The following is a 23,336-nucleotide window of genomic DNA, read 5'->3' as shown; positions in this document are numbered from 1 at the left end:
GAGGGTGACAATCTTGGAATCTCTCATGTCCTGTGGGACTGCACCTTCCTTCCAGCACTGACAGAGAAGTTCGTGTAGCGGGAGCAGTAAGACAGTCTTGCAGTGTTTGAGTAGGTCGGGCGGGATGGCGTCACTGCCTGGTGCCTTTCCTGTGGACAAGCTGTCGATGGCTTTGTTGAGCTCATCCAAGGTTGGCTCAGCATCTAGTTCATCCATGGTTGGCAGACATTCGATTGCGTCGAGGGCTGAGGGGGACACAGTGTTTTGCCTGGAGTAGAGGTCCGAGTAGTGCTCCACCCATCTCTCCATCTGTAGCTTCTTGTCTGTGATCTCCTCCCCAGTGGTGGACTTGAGGGGAGCTGTCTTGCTCTGGGTTGGTCCAAGTGCCCTCTTAATACCATCATACATACCTCTGATGTTTCCTGTTATGGCAGCTATATGGATGTCTTCACTAAGCTTCTCCAGTACTCGTTGGCACACCGTCGGGCTGTCTGTTTGACCTTGTTCCTTGCGGCTCTGAGGACGTGGAGATTCTTCTTGCTGGGTGTCCTTTCTGTACTCTGCAAGAGCAGCACGTTTGGCTTCTATCGTGGGGGCCATCTCTGTTGACTTGGCATCAAACCAGTCGTGTGACTGTGTGGTCTTCCTTCCGAAGGTGGCCATGGCTGTACGATGCATCACGTCTCGCAGATCATCCCACTTCTTTGTCGCAGTCAGTCCAGATGGCTTGCTGTTAACTTCCTTTCTCAAAAGCAACAGTAAACTTTTCCACAAGTTCTGGTTGAGCCATTCTGCTGACGCCGATACGTGGCTTTCCTGGCTGCCTTGCGTGGTGGAATTTCTTCGGTTCCATCTTGAACTTGCAGCATACCAGGGAGTGGTCTGTATCGCAGTCTGCACTCTGATACGCACGTGTCAGTAGCACGTTCTTGAGCGAGGTCCGTCTTGTCAGGATCAGGTCCAGCTGGTGCCAGTGCTTCGAGCGAGGGTGTCGCCAGGAAACCTTGTGTTGGGGCTTGGTCTGGAAGTACGAGTTTGTGATGCACAGGTTGTGATATGTGCGAAACTCCAGCGCTCGCTGTCCATTTTCGTTCATCTTGCCAACACCAAATTTTCCAAGGCATGCTGGCCAGTATTCATGAGTAATATCATCAATATTTTCATCAACACAGCTGCCCACAGGACTGTTACAAGGTGAATAAAAAAATAATCACTGAAAGAAGGCAATAAACATTTGATGTAGTACCAGTACTGATTGCTATTAGCGAAGTCACAATATGTTACATGTTTCATATCTCTGCATTTAATACGAAACCATCTATTACATAGATCATAACATATGCCCTTCTGATTGTTTCTTACCTAGCTATTTTGTGCATACATCACATGGGTCCTTAGGTCCTGGATTACTTGCTATATCCCCTGACAGTAGAAGTAGGGTATGTTGGCAAAGATTAACAAAATCAACACTGCTTTTAACATCGAAGTCATTCTTTCTCCTCATAGTATTTGTAGTTGGGTACAGCAAAGATATTTCATAGTACCCTGGTGTAACAGCGTAGTATGGTGAAACAGAACAGGTTAAATTTTGTCCAGGAGTCAGATTGCGTGCTGACATGTTACAAACTTTTGACCGGGTTTGAAAGCTGTACGATGGCTGTAAATGCTACCAGTTTAACGTACAGACAACCGGCCATAGTTATAGACTAGGCTTTATAATTATAGGATGAAATTTTGGGTTAGCTAAGGTCTAGATCCAAAAGGCCGAGGCGCCAGAAATAGCTTTCCAACCCTCCTCACACCACAAGTGACAACAAGAGTTCGTAGACCTCATATCTCCATGAACTATTCTGTTTATGCAAATAACTTACACATTTACATAACATATGCTTGGTCATGAACACCTTTAACAAACTTACACATGTCGCAATACTGACAGTCCTATCATTTACCACTTAGATGAATTATGGCGCTTTTGCATTAATTATGCAAATTAGGAATGTATTTGCATAATTGGTATCTGTTGATGCCATAAACCACATATGTTACATGTATTTAAGTCTTATAATTGAAAACACTGCGAATTAGTTATGCGAATTCAGTCCTTATTAGCATTATTTGCACTTCATTATGTACATCTCTGTCCAAGCTACCTGCATACCAAATATCATGGAAATCCAACGTTCCTCTAGATCTGTTCATTTAGTCTCCTTAGAAGATTTTCACAATAACGCCCCTGCAGTTCCAGAACAAGCTGCTAGTGGGCCCAAACCTACACCACTTCTTCATTACATCACAAGCTATCTGCCACCCAAAAAATCAAGACCATAGCACGTCCATGTCAAAAGATAGAAAAAACGAAGTTCTGCTGCAGTACCAAGATCACATACCAGGGGGCCCAAAATCGACCTTGCATTTTGGCTTCACAACACCCGCCCACATACCAAATATCATCGTAATCCATCTAGAGGTTCTTGAATTATGCTGACTACAATAGTCCGGAAACACACACACACAGAGACACACACACAATATCTCCATTTTTCATGAAGATAAATATAACGACTACCACTCACAGGAATACAACAATGATATACATTTGAAGCATACAAATTCGGTTTCAGAACATGAGCAATAGTATACATTTCTAATTTGCTACCATTTATGGAGCGCGTGCAGTGTTCTACTCGCTGGGAATCGTGCGTCATGGCGGGCCGCCCTCCCCACCCGGCTTCTCCCTGCAACAAATCTCACTATTTGCCCTTGTTTGGCAAAATTTACACTTCTAATGGAGGACACATTGTCTCGTACAACAACTCTGCACTTGTGGCCATCTCCCCCCCCCCCCTGCAAAATTTGACTGTTCCAAAATCACCCCTGTGCAACAAATTCTCCCTAAAAGTTCTGTGAGACGCCAAGAGCCTTCCGCATAGTTTCGCAACTTCTTACCGCAAAGGCTTGGGAGATTTTTCGCGGAAACTGTGAAACTTTCTGCGAAACACCCCCAGCGAAAGACCGGGTTTTCGCAGGAATACTTCGCTTGTACAAACTTTCACTTTTCGTCGCGTGCTATTCTAAAGTCACTGAATATAAAAATACATGACCTATATGAAACTATGAAATATGAAAATAGGCAACCCGATATAACGTTGATTTCTTCCTGAAAGTGTGAAAACAATGCGTAATAGTAAAGAATGATAGGCCGCATCCAACATATTAGCAGAAGCACGAGATGGGACCTTTATTCATATAAGAAAAGCACATGTATTATTCTAACTATAATTGGAATTGCGACGGCTTTTATTTGTCTGCATAATCCGTAACATCGCTACATAGAGCGGATTTGATCCATGTAATTCAAACTGTAGGTTTGCTCTTATGTGACGGCGTGTTGGAAGTTTTACAGAGACATCTTCAAACAACTTCAATGATAACATTTTCTGACTGACCTGAAACTAACCCTCCTGTGTTGTTGAAATAAATAAATCAGGCAACAGTTGTTTCTTAATTTCTAGGTGTTTGCTTGCTGCCGTTCTAGCTAACGGACTTGCACTGAATGTTGAATCCTTCCTCCAGGCGTACTGACAGACGGTCGGAAGACAAAAATGTTTATTTGGAAACCACACGGCCGCTGTGTTCGGCGAAAGTGCCAGCACCTGCTGCTCTAACAAGCCCCTTAATATCCACAAATCATCAACAAATACGTGAAAATTAGGACGAACTAGAAAGGCAATATTTGCGAGAGCAAATACAACATATTTCATCCATTTCCCTCCCCTCATCCAAACAAAATTGACTTTTTCATAATCAACCAATTCCAAAATTAAATTTTAACAAATGTTCCCCGCATACAAGAATGGACTCTTCCAGAGGCAAATAGACCAACAAGTACCATGCAAATTTCAGGATGAAAACAACTACACCTTGGCTGAAGATTTCTTCTGCGGAAGAATTTCCCAATCTGAAAGTCCAGAAAATTTTGCATTACACAGTTCTTCGGAACCAACTCAAGTTGTGCAAAAGTTCACAAATTTCTGCTGGACGTACTGCAAATTTCTGATGCGTATTTCGTAATGTAACATTAACACATACCAGTGATTCTACAATTCCAAAGATTTTGCTAACAAAAAGATACACAACCACTTGTAGGGAGATGAACCTTGGGTACTCTTATTGCTAGCGAAAAAAACAAGCCATTACTATATAACGGGGGGCGCCCGAACATCGCACGCGCCCCAACATCGCATGGATTTTTTACTGATCTTATTTTGCATAAGTACGCCGTGTTTGTGTCCAATGACTAAGTTGATAAGGAAGGTAAATAACCCAAGTTCATGCACATAATTGTCATTTACATTCAAAACATATGTGTACATATTCATTTCTTGTTTTGTCGAAAAGTAGTATTTTGACAATAATGATGGTAGCGCTAAGTAGAGGGTCACTGCGTAGCTAGACGGCCCGGCACCTAAATATACGACCTGTGCCAAGCAGATACATAAGTTACACAGCTATCATACACATAAGAAAAATAACTTCATAAAACACTAAGAATTTGGGTCTTTAAGTGTTTGTTGAGAAGAAAACCGACCAAAGAAAAACAACGTCAACATTGCTGTCGTCTGACGACGTTGTTTTCCCGCCATTTTTTGGGGCCGCGATGGTGACGGAACGATTCAACGCACAGTTTTGTTACGCCCTAACATGTGATTGGTACCGTCTATGAAAAGGAAACTGAATACAGAGATGGCGAATATATTTCCCAATAAGTAGACGGAGTATTGTTGATGTAAGCGGTGTCGTTTTTTCGTAATGATTTCGTAAGTCGGGCCTCATTCAATACGTACGTCGGGCCGCGTAGTAGCCTATTTCCCGTGGAAACATGAGCTGGGATGCGCTAGATATAGCCCTTCTCACATGACGTGAGAAGTGCACACAGTCAAAATTTTCCGGTCAAAAGAAAGCTAGAATATAGCAGACTTCAAGCCTTATTTACATTTCCCTAACTTCATCACCAACTTCCGAAGAGAGCAAAATTACCAAAGCGTACGAAGTTAGGCACACTATCTGGCGTAGCACTAAATCAGAAGGTACATTCGTGAAAACGTCTCACAGCGTCTTCCGCATGTAACGCGGAGCATGAAGGGCCCATGAACAGTATGAATACATTTCTTGTCCAAGTATGGTCTTAAGATGAATGTGTTCAAAATTCATTCATTAAAACATGACCATTCTCTGGCAACCAGCAATGGAGCGCCGTGAGTTCCAGCGCGTAAAAAAACGTCCGAAGGTTGGGCACCCCCCGTTATATATACATGGAGGAATATGTATTACATTTATGATAGAAACACCGCAAGAATTTTTTTTAATGCAGGAGTAAATTTTGAACCTTTTCAATTGATCATTACTTCAGTATGGCACAGTATTTACAACACAAGGACGGCGGTCAGGGGGCAGTGAAGTTGTCATGCCCTGCATATGTAAGAGTTGGTGCTCCAAATTGGATTGACTATTTCAACCAATCAGCTCCAGTTTTGAAAATGCATGGTGATTTGAAAAGCACTCTCTCATTGGCTGACCGAATTAGTCAACCTGGCCATAGGAATAAAGATGTGGCCGTATATGGCAACACCATATATGGTCATATGAGTAAAACAGTCAATTATCTCCCCCCCCCCAATCATATTTGAAGTGGTGTATGACAAAAATGCGAATAAAGTTCTTTGAGCATTTGTTCTATGTACCCCAAAAGCAAATTTACGGTCATTAGGCTGCAATTAAAGAGCACAGGAGGCCAAAATATACAGTTTTGGTCTGAAAATGGCAAAAACTCAATAAAATTATTTTAAAAGCCCCATACCAACAAAAATGAGAAAAATCATCCGGGGGTATTTGCCTTGTGCTAAATTTCAAGTCGTTTGGCCAAAAAATGACAAAGATTAATACTAGTAGATTTGAAGATTTGACAGGAGAAGAAGATGAAAAATGAGAGAAAACAATATATTACATCCATACTGTAGTATGGATGAAATACAAGCATCATGCAAATTCAATGTAAACACAGTTTGCGAAAGATTTCTTTCCCGGAAGAAATTTCGTGTGGGATGGTGTAGGATTTTCTGCGGAACCTATTCGAATTCTGCGAAATTTGCACAGAGTTCTGGATCATGGAACTCACCGCACATTTCTGCAGAGTGCACCGCACATTTCTGCGGGACATTACGCACTCTCCTGTGGTACTGGAAAGTTCTGCAAGACGTCTAGCGAAACTTGATGCGTGTTTCATGGCCTGTGTATAACGTCGGATTATTGTTAGCTTTTCTGACTGCATGCGCTGCAATCATACACGGACGTACATAAAACTATCAAACTTCCAGTCGTATTTGGTGTTTTTTTTTGTTGAATCGCACAGCGGCACCAACTGTCCACTACCGCGGTAGGAGTTTGCGGTATTCTATGGAGGTTTTGTCCCCGTTTTGTCAAAAGAATAACCTCAAACAGCTGCAGTTTGGGGAATTTGAAAGACACCTCCCCATTGGCTGTATCCGAGTTGACGGATCACGCCATCGCTTATACTACATGTCGCGCGCCTATTGGTTGCCGATTTCGTAATGCTGACGCGCCGGCGATGGTGCGTGAAAATAACCATAACTTCATTTAAAACTAGAGTTCCACAAACTTAGGCTTATTGTGGAGAGTGATTAATATTTACATGCTTATCACCCCCTGCAAACTTGATCACACACCATACCGTTTGAAAGTTATGATGGGGGGGGGGATGAGTCCAGTTTAGATTATTAGGGACACAAATCACTTGGTGGTACAGGACTAGTATATGTGTATAGTGTGCTGATATTTGTTATAACTGGTCATCAAAAAATTGAAAGTTATAATTAAATGGTACAGTCAATATATATGAATAGAATACATCTTTATTCCATATCATACACATTTTGCAAGACTGTAGTACATGTGACTTTTTCATACGGTGCTAGGTAATACCTAGCAGTGGTGCAGTTTTGGTGCAGTGTACTCTCTGAGCAGAGGAGTGGGTCCGGCTGGTTTTTGACATGTTTTAGGTGTTTTTGTCAGGCTTTCTATTTTGTCCCCTTTTCGTTATGCCTCCAACCGTGTGTTGGACAAAAAATTCCTAAACTGAACACGATGAAAACCAACCGGACCCACACATATGCTTGGAGTGCAGACTGCCCCATCTGTTTATTTATACTTTTAGGCAAGGCCCTCTGTTGACCTGTTTCGAGAACACTGTCACATGCCCAATATATAATGTAGTGGATTTACAAGCTATCCTTACTAATTATGCCAATTAGCTCCTACTTTGCATAATTAGTCATTGGTTGTGCAAAGCACAATCTGAGCTCTCTACACCAAACTTCGCGACGATCTGTCGACCCCTTCTCAAGTTATTCATGTCCGAAGGTCAAAACAAAAACACCCACTGCAGTTCCAAACAAGAAGCTAGGGGGCACAAACTTCCACAACTTAATTCCTGTGGCATGAGCTATCTACCACACAAAAATCATGACCATAGCACTTTCAGAAAACATGCTCCAAAATTTTTGAAGCTCGGCTGCGGTACCTTAGGTACCCGCTAGAAGGCCCATTTTCGAACTTGACCTTCCTTTCTGTAAACCCTACCCATCCACTAAATATCATACAGAACCATAAACAGCTCCTGGAGTTATATTGTCCACAGACAAATTCACATCCACACAAAGCCCGCTGCAGTTCTGAAGGAAAATGTCAGGGGAACCATTTCTGAACTTGACCTCCGTTTGTACAACATCTACACACCTACAAAAAATCATGAGGATCCATCAACGTTTCTGTCACTTTTTTTGCCTACATACAAACACATACAAATTCAAAGTCCGCTGCAGTACTGTTGAAAAACGCAAGGTAAACCATTTTTGAACTACCAAAAATAATAAAGATTCATCAAAGGTTTCTTGAGTTATGATCTTGACATACATATAGACCCACCAAACAGCTGGCTCAACCAAATACATTATCTTCCCCGAGCACTATAGTACTCGGCAAAGATAATCACAAGATAAATCATTTTGAAGTAGTGTATGCCAAAAGTGATAATGGGGTCCTTTGGGTAAATATTCAATGCACGACTACACCAGATTCCAGGTCCTTTGGTTTCAATACCATGGCACTGGAGTTCATAATGTGCGTTTTTGGTCTGAATATGGCCAAAGACCTCAATAAAATCATTTTAGAAACCTATATGAAAAAATGAAGAAAAAAACGTCTGGGTATGCACCTGCATACCAAATTTCAGCCCATTTGGCCCAGGGACGACCGAGATGAATCGATTTGAAGATATGACAGGAGGAGGAGGAGGGGAGGGGAGGAGGAGGAGAAAGAAACATGACCAAAGACAATATATTTTGACCATACTTATAGTCAAAATATAACTAAGCATAATGGAACAAATAGTTGTTACGAGCTGTTTTTAGTCATCGGATAAATTTTTGAAGGCTTTCAACGTAATGGTTCCGGTCTACAGATGGTTTCTCATTTAAGTAAGTGCAACCGTAGACACGGGTAATGAGCGGCGTTGATTGCAGGTAACTATATACGTGACCGTTTTAGATAGGAGGTATTTGATTGGACAGGACTTCCTATAGCTGCCGTACCAACGCTGTGTGTAACTTGAGTGTAAACGGTAGATTTACCACGATGTAAGATAATCATCTAATGCCAGACTTAAAATTGGATTTGATTATTCCCTGGAGCATGTACTATGTATACTCTATAGGCATAAGAATATGTATTGAAATATCATTGATCCATTTCATAATCTCTATTTATTCGTTAATTTTTCTCTGTTTCTTCTTCGCTCGCAGGGGTTGATCGTGGCTGTATTATACTGTTTTCTAAACGGAGAGGTGAGGAACTGTTTTCTTCTGTTCAACTGGTTCAACTGGAAATTTACCAACCTAATTGAATGAATAAACTTTGCATCTAACAGCGAATTATGTAGGAAACATTATCTGTCCAACTGGCAACGATTTAGCCTTTGTTCTATTTTCAAATCAATTTAATGCAATTGCATGAGTAGCAAATCGCACTACTTCTGTGCGTGAATGAGGTGGGTTTATCCGTGGGGGTAGGGTATGTGTATGTGTATGTGTACGAATGGATGAATGTAATATGTAGATGTGTATACCTGTGTATGTACATGTATGTATGTGTGTGCATGCGTGTGCAAACTTTTTTCCTTTTCTTTTTCTTTTTTTTTATCTATTTTTTTATTTACTTTTTATATAAGGAGGAAATATATTGTTTTTGCTGGCGTGTTCTTCATCTTTTTCTTCTTCTTCTTCTTTTGCATGATTTATGCAAATTGTATTTCCCTTACGATAAATGCTAACGGGGGGTGCCCAAACATATGACGTTTTTTTACGCGCTCGAACTCACGGCGCTCCATTGCTGGTTGCCAGAGAATGGTCATGTTTTAATGAATGATTTTTGAAACAGATTAATCTAAAGAAAATACATGGACAAGGACTGTATTCATACTGTCCATGGGCCATTCACGCTCCGCGTTACATGCGGAATACGCTGTGAGACATTTTCACGAATGTACCTTCCGATTTAGTGCTACGCCAGATAGTGTGCCTAACTTATTACGCTTTGGTAATTTTGCCCTCTTCGGAAGTTGGTGATGAAGTTAGGGAAATGTAAATAAGGCTTGAAGTCTGCTATATTCTAGCTTTCTTTGGACCGGAAAATATTGAATGTGTGTACTTCTAACGTCATGTGAGAAGGGCTATATCTAGCACATCCTAGCTCATGTTTTCACGGGAAATAGGCTACTACGCACTTTGCGCGCGGCCCGACTTACGTCTTGCATGCGACCCGACTTACAAAATCATTAAGGAAAAACGACACCGCTTACATCAACAATACTCCGTCTACTTATTGGGAAATATCTTTAATCTCTGTATTCAGTTTCCTTTTCATAGACGGTACCAATCACATGTTAGAGCGTTACAAAGCTGTGCGTTGAATCGCCGTCCGCCACCATCGCGGCCCCGAAAAATGGCGGGAAAACAACGTCGCCAGACGGCAGCGATGTTTTCGTTGTTTCTTTGGTCGGTTTTCTTCTCAACAAACACTTAAAGACCCAATTTTTGTGTGTTTTATGAAATTATATTTCTTATGTGTATGATAGTTGTGTATCTGCTTGGCACAGGCCGTATATTTAGGTGCCGGGCCGTCTAGTTACGCAGTGACCCTCTACTCAGCGTTGCCATCATTATTGTCAAAATACTATTCTTGACAAAACAAGAAATGAATATGTACACATATGTTTTGAATGCAAATGACAATTATGTGCATGAACTTGGTTTATTTGCCTTCCTTATGAGCGTAGTCAGTGGACACAAACACGGCGTACGTATGCATAATAAGATCACTAAAACATCCGTCACATGTTAGGGCGCGTCATAAGTTATTGCACGTAAGAGATGTCATATTTGATTTGTACATGCCTTTAGGAAAGGTGAATGCACCACATACATTATGCTAATGAGTCTCATTGGCATATTTTATGCAGAAACTTTCATTTCATTTCTTCCAAATGCGCCCCAGTCAGCTTTTTTATAAAGCTTTCTTGAAGCTGACTTTGAAAACAGTTTATTTCATACCAAACTTCACAAAACTGAATAAAACTTAACACTGCACTTGTGCAATTTAGTTCTTTTTACAAACTATACTTTAACCGTTTCATCCCCACCACAATGAGGTCATATGGCCAGCTTTTTTTAGAAGCTCTTGTTTACATTGAAACAATTCAATTTGCAAAAAGGGTAGACTGCTGAGTGCTGATATTAATCTGTTATAAACAAACTTCGAAATAGTTGTATTAACTTTCAATCTTGATTCTCTATAAAAAGGCACTTTACCATCTGGATCCGAAATATCATGAACAACCAGAGTACTCTGAATAAAAAGACTCTTTTACATAACCAAGAGATTTATTCAACCGACGTTTCGGTGACCATCTGTCACCTTCTTCAAGGCAATTCTGACTGGTTCGCATAGCAATGCAGCACGGGTGTTGCTGCTTATACATATTGATGAGATGCAAACGCAAAATATTTACATATGTACCATAACAGGGGATGACATCACTATGCTATGTGAACCAGTCAAAATTGCCTTGAAGAAGGTGACAGATGGTCACTGAAACGTCGGTTGAATAAATCTCTTGGTTGTGTAAAAGAGTCTTTTTATTCAGTGACTTACCAACCTGATGAAACTATTCACGGAACTAGAGTACTCTGATCCAGCGTATCCCTCCATAAGAATGGTTTATTATCAATATTAAGGTTTCCTTCCTGGCTAAATTGGCATTTTGACTTTCCATTCTTTTCCCACTTATGAATTAAGAGAGAATTGTTTTACATGTAGTGCTGAAGATTGGGTCATGAAATAATTCTAAATCTGATTTTGTTGCCCTTAATTTGATTTTTTTTTTCTAGGAGAAAATACAGCACTTTGGTACTAGTACTTAACACTGCAGTAAAATTATGTTTTCCATCTGCAGAATGATCAAAGCTACAAACGTACGTTCGCACAAATTGATATCTATGAAGTTTCTATAGTTATTAGAAAATGATTCTTTTCAATTAGTTAAAAACAATCATTAACTACCTATATGATAAGTATAAATCAATCTATGCGAACGTACGTCTGTAGCGTTTATCATTATGCACAGTTAATTGCAGTGTTATGGGCCAATTTTTGCTAGCATGCAATTTATAAACAACAATAAGGTCTAGTTTTGACAGGAATATACACTACAGAAATATCTTAGTTTGTCAGATTTGTATTTCAAAGTTAGGAAAAATCACATTTTTCTGAAATCACGAAAAGTGACCTACTTCTGATAGCAACCACAGGCTATCAAATCAAGAACCCAAACTTTGCAAGCACTTATTCAGTAGCTATTCCATGTACCTGTATTTCTGATAAATTTCAAGCGAAAATATTGTACACTTTGAGACGTATAGCGTATCAAAGTTAGGCAAAAATTATAGTTTTTTATAGCCTTAAAACATCATATTGTCTCAAGGATGCCCAAGTACTTAAATCTATTTGTACATCGACTTCACACCATTTTAATAAAAGTTTAGGCATTGGTCTAAAAAGAGAATTTTGAATTTTGCGCTACGTTAAAGCATTTGGCAGTGAGCGTGATCTAAACTTTGCCAATTTCTGATATTTGTGGAGAAAGACAAGGAACCCCCGAAACCCAAGTTACGCCAGAGGACAGTTTCTCTTGCAAGTAAATGACACACATGTCAGAGATGTAATGGTATGACGTCACGGACGCGTCATCACAAGTCTGACGTCACGAGCACGTGTTTCTCGTCTATTTTCTTGCCCAGGTACAGACGGAGTTGAAGAGAAGATGGCGGCTGTGGAGGGAAAGCCGAGCTCTGGGTGGGCACCAACACGTTGCAATGCCGCACACAACCATGTCACTAATGAGCCGGGGGTCTTCGCGTGACAGTCCTGCCAACACGCCCCCGAGAAGCCCATTGACGTCACGGAACGCACCCCCGAGAAGCCCCCTGACGTCACGGAACGCACCCCCGAGAAGCCCCCTGACGTCACGGAACGCAGCCTCGAGAAGCTCTCTGGCGTCACAGGGACCTCAAGAGTCTCCCCTGCTTATTCAAAATGGGACGCACCGAGTGGCAAACACAACTTTATAAGGCCAAGTTGATTTGATAAGGGCCCTATCACGCTTGCGCGCATAATCAAATGCGTATGAGTTTCGCATAAATATATTTTGGTTTAGATAAATTTCATGGGGAAGAAGTAAATTTCTACCTTGACCCATCGTTGTGCAGCCTAGTTATCGAACCAAGAAATGACTTCTTTGTTTGTAAACTTAACCTAAACTCAAAACATGTTAATACGCAACTCATGCGGAAATATATATACGCACAAGTGTGAAGAGGGCTTCATATGGATGATATCCGCGCCCGCATCAATTTTCGTCCGTTTAAAAAAAAAACGTTTTCGGCCATGACGTAAATGATACAAACAAGCTGCAAAACGAGAGAATATATGCTGTAAATTGCAAAAATAAACATTTCTGAAAACGGATACTAATGTCGCAGAATGCCAAAGTCAATTTCAAAGTCTTCAAAGAAGAAGATGCGAAAGAAGAAAAATGAATAATCTGTTATCAAGTATACTGTATACTGAGTGTATTGTTCATCCTTCCTGACAACGTAGATTTCATAATAACTTTTTTTTATTCGCACGCTCGCATCAGTTTTGGGATTCCCGGGGTGTCATCCGTATAATCAAATCAATCTGGCCTAAATACGCATGGAGGAAGCTTGCTGCCCGATGTGCCACTTGGCACGGGAGGATCTAAGTCTAAGTAAGTAAATACGCATTAAACAACAAGAAGAAATAAAAATACAATTCAATCTGTCCAACTTAATAAGATTCGGAGATTTCCTCCGGACGTTTGGAGTGACATCATCGCCCTTGTTCAGCGTCACGAGAATGAACTGGCAGAACGAATCAACACTAGTACATCTAACTGAACAAAGGATTGAACATGTCAAAGTAACTAACTCTTACGGATCGTATGCAAATGTCAGTCAAACGTAAAACATGTTGGGATAGTTCCAAAGTGTTTCAAAGCGGCGTCCCATTTACTGGACAGTCCTCCCTTCCAGTTTAATGTGGGGTTGTAGATCATTCTAGTAACGCTGAAGAAGAGTGAAGGCTGTCACTCGAAATGTCCGGAAGCAATCCCCGCATCTTATCCAGTTGGAGAGATTGGATTGTATTTGGATATTGTTAACCTGGTGTCTAACCTTCATAAACGTAGCAAGACGAAATGTGTTCCCAGCATCCAGCAGAAAATCCAACTAACAGTACTGTATGAATTCATTACCCCACAGCTTTGGTAAGCAAACACTGCCTAGTCTGACGTCATAACCTATTGAGCTTGCAGCAGTTTAAAGGCATCCCCACCATTCTGATACGTAAGGCAACAATTATCCATGAAGCTGGAGAGATTTTAAAAACGGCCAGACCTTTCAGGTTGCATCGACTACCTTTCTACAGTGGCTGATTAAGATCTGTAGTCCAACAGGCAAAACTGTGAATTTATATGTAAACTAGAGTTCCACGACCTCATGCCTTCTCCAAATAACGTACCGACTGATGCAAGTACCAAATTCCCACCATTTACCAATATGGCATTACATAGCATGTTCTCATCAATCATTCAAATCAAGTCTTCATTTGCTCAAATGATATTTATCGACATTCCCCTCTTTCCCAGTGACATATGCCACATGTTTGAAAGTCCTGTCGTTGAATGTCGATGACGGTTAGACATCCAGGTAATAAGATACCTGTAAAAGAATGGGAGAACTTTGCAAATGACAGAAACGCCTGGAGAGCAGCAACCAAAAGAGGTGCAGAAAGACTCGAAACAGCTCGAAGAGAGTCTGCTGCAGAGAAGAGAAACCACAGGAAAGCTGCTGCTGCCCAGTCTCCACCTACACAGGGCTTTACATGCCCGGCCTGCAGCAGAGTGTGCAGATCCAGGATTGGGCTACACAGTCACAGGAGAGCCTGATTATGCAATACAGGAGCTAATGTGTGGCGCTACGTTACCTGAAACGTCTGTTCGTTTCCAAAATCTAACCTGCTGTTTCAGTAACCGATATCTTGCGCATCGTATTGCCTGGATGTCTAACCTTCATATACGCACCATTCTATTATTTAGGGGGCATGTGCGCCTGTTCACACGTCATTACCGAGAAAAATGATTCTCTCCATATCCATTCATAGGACGAGTCTGCATCAGCCATGGTGAATGAGTTAGCTATCAATAGAATTAACTAAACAAACAATTTATAACCTATAAAGCCAATGGTAGCATTGATTATATCAATTAGCTCTTATATCGCAGTCAGATTTATTGACTACACACAGCTACTGCCAGTTGGAGTATTGTAGAATTGTCCCAAAAAGATGAAAATGCAGAAATCACTGATCACCTTAGGAGAACATGATGACAGTGTCCATCTTGTTAATCATCGTGTGGCAATGAAATTGATGCAGTATTTCAATTGAATCACATATTATGCACCATGCAATTTGTCAATTTACACACATACACAAGTACACCTACACAGACATGCAAACACGCACGCGCACACATATACATGCGCACACAGACATAAACACATACGTACAAACATTCATACATACACATGAACTTACACTTACACACATATTCGCACACAAGCACACACACGTACATACATATTCTCATTCACACTGCACGCGCACACACAAGCTTGCATGCATGCACACATACGTACTTTCTTCGTTACCATGACAGTTCCCAGAAGTTGGTTCAATTGACCAATTGATAATTGATAAGTTCATATAATCTTTCAACCAAAAGTGACGACAAGCAACAGACTACGAATCGCCGATAATTTTAAGAATCAAACGTTGGAAATGTTAGTTAATGGCATAATAACAAAGAGAATATACATATATATAAACTACGCACAAAAAGTTCGGAAACTTAACTTTGGTCAATCATATATCCGTAATTTTTTTACCGATTTCAATGTGTTACATATCATTTTGATTTCCTTTCCCATGATACGAAACTTATTGTGATTGCGAGTTCATGAAACGAGAATCAGGCCTGCTAAAGTGAGTTGGTCGAAGAAATAAAGTGCCCAGATTACCTCACTATAGTCAAACATGCTATTCCGTACATATTCTTCTGTTGATATTGACTTCTGTACGAGGGTATTGTGAAAAATAAACAAGAATAAACAAGACATATTAATGAAAGCTAAGTTTATTCTTTATCAAAACCAACAATCTGTGTCTTAGTAACGGGTTAGCAAGGAGTCTTAGTAACGGGTGGCCCAGCCACGCGCTGTCACTACAGCACGGCACCTCCTCCTCATACTCGTCACCAGTCGCGCAATGCGATGCTGTGGGATAGCGTCCCATTCCTCCACCAGCAGTCGTCCTAGGTCAGCTAGCGTTGTTCTCTCGGTCACTCTTGCACGGACAGCTCGCCCAAGCTGATCCCATAGATGTTCGATGGGGTCTAGGTCCGGGCTCTTAGAGGGCCACTCCATCCTCTCTACACCTCTGTACATGCTGGAGATGGTCTGCGATGATCCCTCCCCGGTGTGGGCGGGCGTTATCATCTTGCAGCAAGGCAGTCGGCCCCATGTTATGGAGGAAAGGGATGGCCACCGGATCAAGTACTGTGTCACGATATCTGTCTGCATTGAGGGTTCCTGGTACAATGACAAGTCTTGTCTTTCCCCTGGATCTAATGCCTCCCCATACCATGACGCTGCCACCACCAAATGCTCTGGTGTGAACAATTGGATCGATGTGCTAAAAATAACCTTGGATGTTCTTTGTGCTAGAAATAACCTTGGATGGTCTGTGTTCTAGAAATAACCTTAGAACATGAGGAAACAATATATTGAATCATCATCCGCGCCCATACCAATAGGATGTCACAGCGCGCGTATGACACTAACAGGGAATTTTTGGCCCCTTTTTCTCTGTGACCCACTCACGTTATTAGTCCTGGTACTTGTTCCGTGGGTTTTCAATCACAATAAGTTTGGTATCACAGAAAAGGGAATCACACAAGCTTTATAATGATATTTAATGCATTAAAATCGGTAAAAAAACAACGGAGATATGATCAACCAAAGTTAAGTTTCCGAACTTTTTGTGCGTAGTTTATATATATACGAAATCGAATGTGTAAATGCATTGCAAATTGAGAATGTGTTCAGTCAATGAGTAGATATAGCATTGAGAGAAGTTGATATTAGTGAGGTTATGCCAATGGTAGGTCTGTCGTTCCAGTGTCGCCAAAGAACCGTTGTAATCCTTGTGTTTGTTTTGTGACAGGATTTTGAAATACTTTGAGCATAAGACTTATCTGATTTGTTGAAACGGAAATCTGCACGGTGTCATCTGATTCCTAATCATTTCTAGATTAGGTGAATAACTTTTGAACATGGGCCAAAATTTAATTAAGCTGTTATTCTAGCATTGGTGTCTATTACATGTATATATGATCTGCTTTAATGCAGTGTGGTGCAAATTCATTAGCACGACGAGTGTAAAAAGAGTATATGCGTAAATACGTATTTGCAGACATTAGACCAAACCGGTTGGTATAATTCTACCGTTCAAAAATGTCTGCAGGAAGTGCCAATTGTATCTAGACGTGGATGTTACCGGTAAGTTTTGTGTGCTTTTTAGCTCTATCAGTCCATGTGATGTACATAAGGCCGGAATGGTTGGATATCTTGTCTCGATACAGATTGCTCCCGGTCTCATGTGTGCTCTGATTATCACTGTTCTGTCCGGTACGATCGCTGTTGAACTCTCAATGATATCTAATGTCCTGTAACTTTTCTGTGGCTTTTATGTTTTTGGTTTATTGCTAAACACTGATGTGGATGGCATTGTCTCATTGCATACCAATGGGCCTTTTTATTGAACCGTCTGGACTGAAATACTATGTAAATATTATGACCAACATGCGCGCGTGTCATATATTGTGAAAATGACAGCCATACTTTAAATGTGTCCATATCATGATATAAATACTTCGTCCATACAAGCGATGTGCCAATAGCCACTTATTCATAGATATAGCATCCAGTAATGACCCCCCCCCCCCACCAGAAGTCCCCCGGGAGGGGGGACCGCATTAAATGACAAGAATACAAGTGTTCCTCTTCTTCCTGTTGTACCATACCTGCAATCAGCTATCTGTAAGACGGTGTATTCTTCAATAAATAGATTGAGTGTCAACTCAAAAGGAATACTAAACAATCTTCATTCACTCCTTGTTAGTATTTTCTCATCGTTCTTGTCATAAATTTTCCATATAAGATTACACACATGACACATGGCACAAGCGCTAACATCAAAATAAATGTATGAAACAAAACTAATGCCAAAAGCCAACGCCAAAGCTTCAGCAAGTGCAAAACTGCAAAACAGAAACAAAATGAGCTAGAAAAGCAATATTTCAAATCAAATACGGCTATCACCAAATAGCTTTGATTCTCACCACCCTTTGGAACACAAACTGACAGTTATAAAAACTTAGCTTCTACCGGACACACGACATCATCCCCTCAGACAAGGCAAAAACAGACGAACATAGACATGTACACTTCCGAGGTGCCCTGGCCAAGTGTGGCTACCAAAACTGGACTTTCAACACAGCTCTCAAACCGTCTGACCAGTCTCAAAAACACTCAAGTGCAGACCATAATAACCAACAGAAACAAGGTCAACATCACTACTCCGTATGGTCAAGGAGTGGAGTTAGGGAGGCAATATATGAGAGGAATCCGTACAATCCCACCCTCAACAGGGAAGGAAAACTGCGGGTCAATTTTTGACTGTGATAATTATGCAAAAGTCCCTTTTTTAGTGGAAATTTTTGTGTGTTTTGGGATGGGTCCATTTTGATCTAAGATGGTACTGGAAGAGTCGATTCTTGCACAGGGGGACAATTTTCTGAAATTCAATTTTGGACTTGGGTTATTATGCACGTTTCTGGACTTGTCCATTTTACACGGAGTGTCACTGAAAGAGTCCATTCCCGCACGGGGAATGAATTTCTAAAAATTCCATTTTGTCCTGGGTGATTAAGCAAAAGTCCATTTTTGGAGAGGGAGTGTTTTTAAACTGGCCCATTCTAACTAGAGACGATGCCGGAAGAGTCCATTCCCGTGCGGGGGCAATTCTTTAAAATCCAATCTTGGACTGGGGTGATTATACAAAACTCAATTTTTGAGTGGCAGTATGGACTTGTCCATTTTACATAAGGGCAAGCAGTGCACTGTTTCACGGAGCAATTTCTTTTTGTTTTCTCTGGTGGGTATGACATAAATAAGATACAACACGGTGCATTCCACATCACCCTCGGTCCCAGCCCTCCCGCGGGTCGGATAGCCCTCCGGCCTACGGCCGTCGGGCGATCCTACCCGCGGTCGGTCTGGAACCTCGGGTGAATATGTTATAACTGGTCATTAAAAATATGAGTATGTTGATATTATATGGGCGACAAAGGTTTGATATTGCAGTGTCGTAAGTGGAAAGTGAAGATGAAATATATAGGTCAATATATATGAATAGAATAAATCTTTATTCCATATCATATACATTTTGAAAGACATAGTACATGTGCCTATTCCGTACCTAGCAGTGGTGCAGTTTGGGAGCAGTGTACTCTCCAAGCAGAGGAGTGGGTCCGGCTGGATTTTGAGGTTGTTTTTAGGTGTTTTTGTCGAGCTTTCTATTTTGTCCCCTTTTCGTTATGTCGCCAACGTGCATTGGAAAAAACGCCTAAACTGAAAACTAAAAAAAAAAAAACAGCCGGACCCACACCTCTGCTTGGAGTGTAGTGCTGTGCTCCACTTGTTTATATGACCTACTTTTGCAAGGCAATCTGTTTATATGACCTGTTTACGGGGACACTGTCACATGTTTGAGAGTCCCATTATGAAATGCAGCGAATTGCCAAACTTTCCTTACTGATTATGCCAATTAGATCCTGATTTGCATAGTTAGATTGATTTTGTTAGTTTTATTATGTAAAGCACACTCTGAGCTATCTACATACCAAACATGACGACGATCTGTCGATCCCTTCTCAAGTTATTCATGTCCGAACGTCAAAACAAAAATACCCACTGCAGTTCCAAACAAGCCCATAGGGGGCCCAAACTTACGCAAGTTACTTCCTGTGGCATGAACTATCTACCACACAAAAATCATGACCATAGCAATTGAAGAAAATATGCCCTCAAATTTTAAAGCTCAGCTACAGTGCCTTAGGTACCCATTATCGAACTTGACCTTCCATTCTGTACACCCTATACATCCACTAAATATCATGCAGAACCATCGACAGCTTCTCGAGTTATGTTGTAAACATACAAATACACATACACACAAAGCCCGCTGCAGTACAGACGGAAAAGGCTAGTGGAACCATTTATGAACTTGACCTTTGTTTTCACAACCGCTACTCACCTACCAAAAATCATGAAGATCCATCAACGTTTCCGTCACTTTTTTGCCTACGTACAAACACACAAAAATGCAAAATCCGCTGCAGTACTGTTGGAAAACGCCAGGTGAACCATTTTCGAATTTGACCTTCCTTTGCACACCTTCTACATACCTACCGAAAATCATGAAGATCCATCAAAGGTTTCTCAAGTTATGCTATTGACACACATACAGACGCACCCCACAGCTAGCGTAACCGAAAACATAATCTTCTCGGCGAAGATAATTATTGACATGCCTTTCATGGTTCCGCTCTATGTGGTGCAGATACACAATACAACCTCAACAACATCTACCCAAGTGCCGGTAAGTTCGTTTTCAACACATGCTCTTGAAGGAGGCCTAAACTGTAATGTCCATCACAACCCAAAATTTCGAATGCACCAGTCTTTGTCAAGAATAAAAATCCACCTCATGTCGTGCAGATGGACCACTTGGCTCAAATAATAGTGAATCAAAAGTCCTAGAACGTTTATGGCGCCCCCGTCTCTGTTAAGAGATGGTTGTTTGTCCTTGAACTGTATGTGGTGAACCAAATGGGACTCTGCGTATTGTCCCAATAGCACCTAGTGATCTAAGGACAAAATACCCAGGGAACGGGCAAGTGTGTACTGATTTAGTACATACAGTGCCAAGCCAAAACATCAGAAACCCAAGGGAGACATACAGAACACAAGAACCCACGTTCGACAACCTCGGAAGTTTCACTGATCATACATATAGAATCCCTTTGACATGCGGTTTCACTGAACTAATGCCGTAATGGAACATCCTGGACTCAGGCATCCATATAAGGAAGCTACCGCGAGGATGTCTTTGGGAAGATATTTACCATACACATTGGACGAATAATCTTTCATGCCCCGAGGACAATACGCGTCAGTAACGGTCCTGCGCCTCGAGATGCTAGGGCTGTGTTGCGTCACGTTCTATGCTTTGTCACGTACTGTGCCCAGGCACGGTTTGTGACAGTGCCCGCGTGTCACAAACCGTGCCTGGGACAAAAGCACAGTTTGTGACACCCGGCCACAGTCACGAATCGTGCCCAATCGAGCACAGTTCGTGACACACAGGGGGTCTTATCCCATACTGTGCTTTGGGGCGGAGCTTAGTGTTTTTAGGGGGAGGAGTCTGCCCAACGTGTTTTTCTCCTGCAGCCCGCCATCTTTGTTTGTTTTTTTTCCGGGGCGCGCGCTGGGATGAGAAAGAATCAGCGTAATTCTCGCTCATTAAAATACATTTCGCGCTTGTCTTGGATGATTTGGACTAAGAGTTCATGTGGCACAAACAGACGGACGTCTTAGCACGAATTTCTACAACAAAAATCCGTCCCTAACCGTGCCATTCACGACTGTGTCCAGGCACGGTTCGTGACAGTGCGCGAGTGTCACAAACTGTGCTTTGGCCCCAGGCACGGTTTGTGACACTCGGGCACTGTCACAAACTGTGCCTGGACAGTGCCCGTAGCAACTTCCCGTAGCATTGATAGATGGGGCGAGCTGACTGCCTTGGGACGTCGAAGTAACCGGCAAGTGACCCGATCCTAGTCTAGATCTGGTTTCCCAGGATAGAATATATTTAGTCTTACAAATGTTTAGCATCTGTTATAGACACTGTCTTTTTGTGCCACTTCAATTCTAAGTCTAAGTTATTCAATTATTTTACAGAGCGAGAATTACGCTGTTCCTCCTTATCTCAGCGCCCAGAAAAAAACAAAGATGACGGGGGTGGGGGGACTGCGGTTAACAAAAACACGCTGCCTTATATGGAAACGCGGGTGTGAATAGTTACATCACTGCCCCGTCAGTCACAGTGATTGACAGCGCTTCCGGGCACAGTCTGTGACGGTCGGGCTGTGTCACGTTCTGTGCCTGAGAAAAGCACAGAACGTGACGGGCACGGTTTGTGACGCTATAGGCTGTGTTGGAGAGGAAGCTAATCAATAACTCAAGGAATAAAGAAATGCACACTAATCTTTGACAAGAGCTCCCGCCCATTTTCCTTCCTGAGTTGACTGCGCTGGAATCTTCACATTCATGACCGGGGTGAAAACAGCTTTACTAGTATGTTCCTGGCCAAGTGACAACAGTACGCCATGATCGGGTTGTGTTTTACTCTCCATATCAAGTGGCGTGTCTTTTACCGTTAAGTGTCACATGTACTAGTCCGGTCCTGCTGTCTATCTCCACCAACAAAACCATCGGGAGTAAGTAATTGTTGTTTTTTCATGCTGTCATCGTAGTAAAGGATAACGACAACCCAAGACAAACCGCTGCTATAAAGCTAACGTTCACTGCTCTGTAAGGACCGACAGTTTGCACAGCGCACATAGCGTGGCGACAGCGCTCATTTGTCACTAAGGGTTTGGACGCAGTGTTTACTTGGTTGTTTGGCAGCGAGTTAGTCTAACACAGAAAATTGGACGGCAGGTCGTGGGTGGCTTGGACCGTGAGCTGGACTAATGTTAAATCCCCAAGTGCCCAGTCAAGTCACCTAGATAATAAGGGACATGTCGGCAAAAATTAACACTTTCAGGTGAGTTGTCAGAATTGGTTTTACAGTAGTCTCACAGCCTCTTAAACCACCAGTCATCACAACAATTTGCTATGTTGCCTTGATCAAATTTGTACAAAACCTTCCTTTCGTTCCGTAACAAAGTCGGCCTTTCGCTACCACAACAAGTGTATTTAGATGCTAGTCGAGGTACAAAGACAAAACAATATTGAGGGTTATCGTTAGTATCGAAGAACAGAATTTGTTTCCAGCCACTCGTCATGCTAAGTGACTACGTTCCATTGCAACGGCTGGAAACTATTTGTTCATAGCATCGCCGGTTCAAAATTCCAACAGCATGGCGGCAAAATAACGACTTAACCGTATGCCACACAAAATGCTGACATCCCACAACAGTTGAACGCTCCAATTGGTATCGACTTCATATGCAGTCTTGAAAATACCTGCGCATGGTACAAGACTAGTTCTAATTAGCGGAGAAATAAATAGGGGCACGAAAAATGTTCTTGTTGACATGAAGTCTCTATCGACGACAGGTGTGTGCCTGGCGTGGTCAGTATTCATAGTTTGACTTGTAGATATAGGCGAAAGAGAAAATAGGCGACTAGAGGTGACTTAAAAGTCACTCGTTGTGC

The 23,336-nt window shown here is 41.7% G+C and overlaps 2 protein-coding genes across 7 annotated transcripts in view; both read left to right on the top strand.

The window, feature by feature from the left end:
* LOC136446729 (secretin receptor-like) overlaps positions 1-17,928 on the top strand; it is an 83,272-nt gene extending 65,344 nt beyond the window's left edge. For 3 of the 4 annotated variants that reach the window (XM_066445256.1, XM_066445255.1, XM_066445254.1), the window contains exons 13-14: positions 8,880-8,921; positions 12,432-17,928. In XM_066445256.1, the coding sequence (XP_066301353.1) occupies positions 8,880-8,921; positions 12,432-12,761 (372 nt within the window). In that variant the 3' untranslated portion in view covers positions 12,762-17,928. The remainder of the gene's footprint in view (positions 1-8,879; positions 8,922-12,431) is intronic. The other variant, XM_066445257.1, reaches the window with a different exon arrangement.
* Positions 13,327-23,336, top strand: part of LOC136446728 (trichohyalin-like) — a 33,898-nt gene continuing 23,888 nt past the window's right edge. The window contains exon 1 of one of the 3 annotated variants that reach the window (XM_066445252.1): positions 13,327-13,441. In XM_066445252.1, the coding sequence (XP_066301349.1) occupies positions 13,387-13,441 (55 nt within the window). In that variant the 5' untranslated portion in view covers positions 13,327-13,386. Of the gene's footprint in view, positions 13,442-21,890; positions 22,723-23,336 lie in introns of those variants that run through there. The other 2 variants (XM_066445251.1, XM_066445253.1) reach the window with 2 other exon arrangements.

Source organism: Branchiostoma lanceolatum, chromosome 13 (assembly GCF_035083965.1).
Source record: "Branchiostoma lanceolatum isolate klBraLanc5 chromosome 13, klBraLanc5.hap2, whole genome shotgun sequence".
Classification (NCBI taxonomy): domain Eukaryota; kingdom Metazoa; phylum Chordata; class Leptocardii; order Amphioxiformes; family Branchiostomatidae; genus Branchiostoma; species Branchiostoma lanceolatum.
This window is presented reverse-complemented; position numbering and strand designations above follow the sequence as displayed.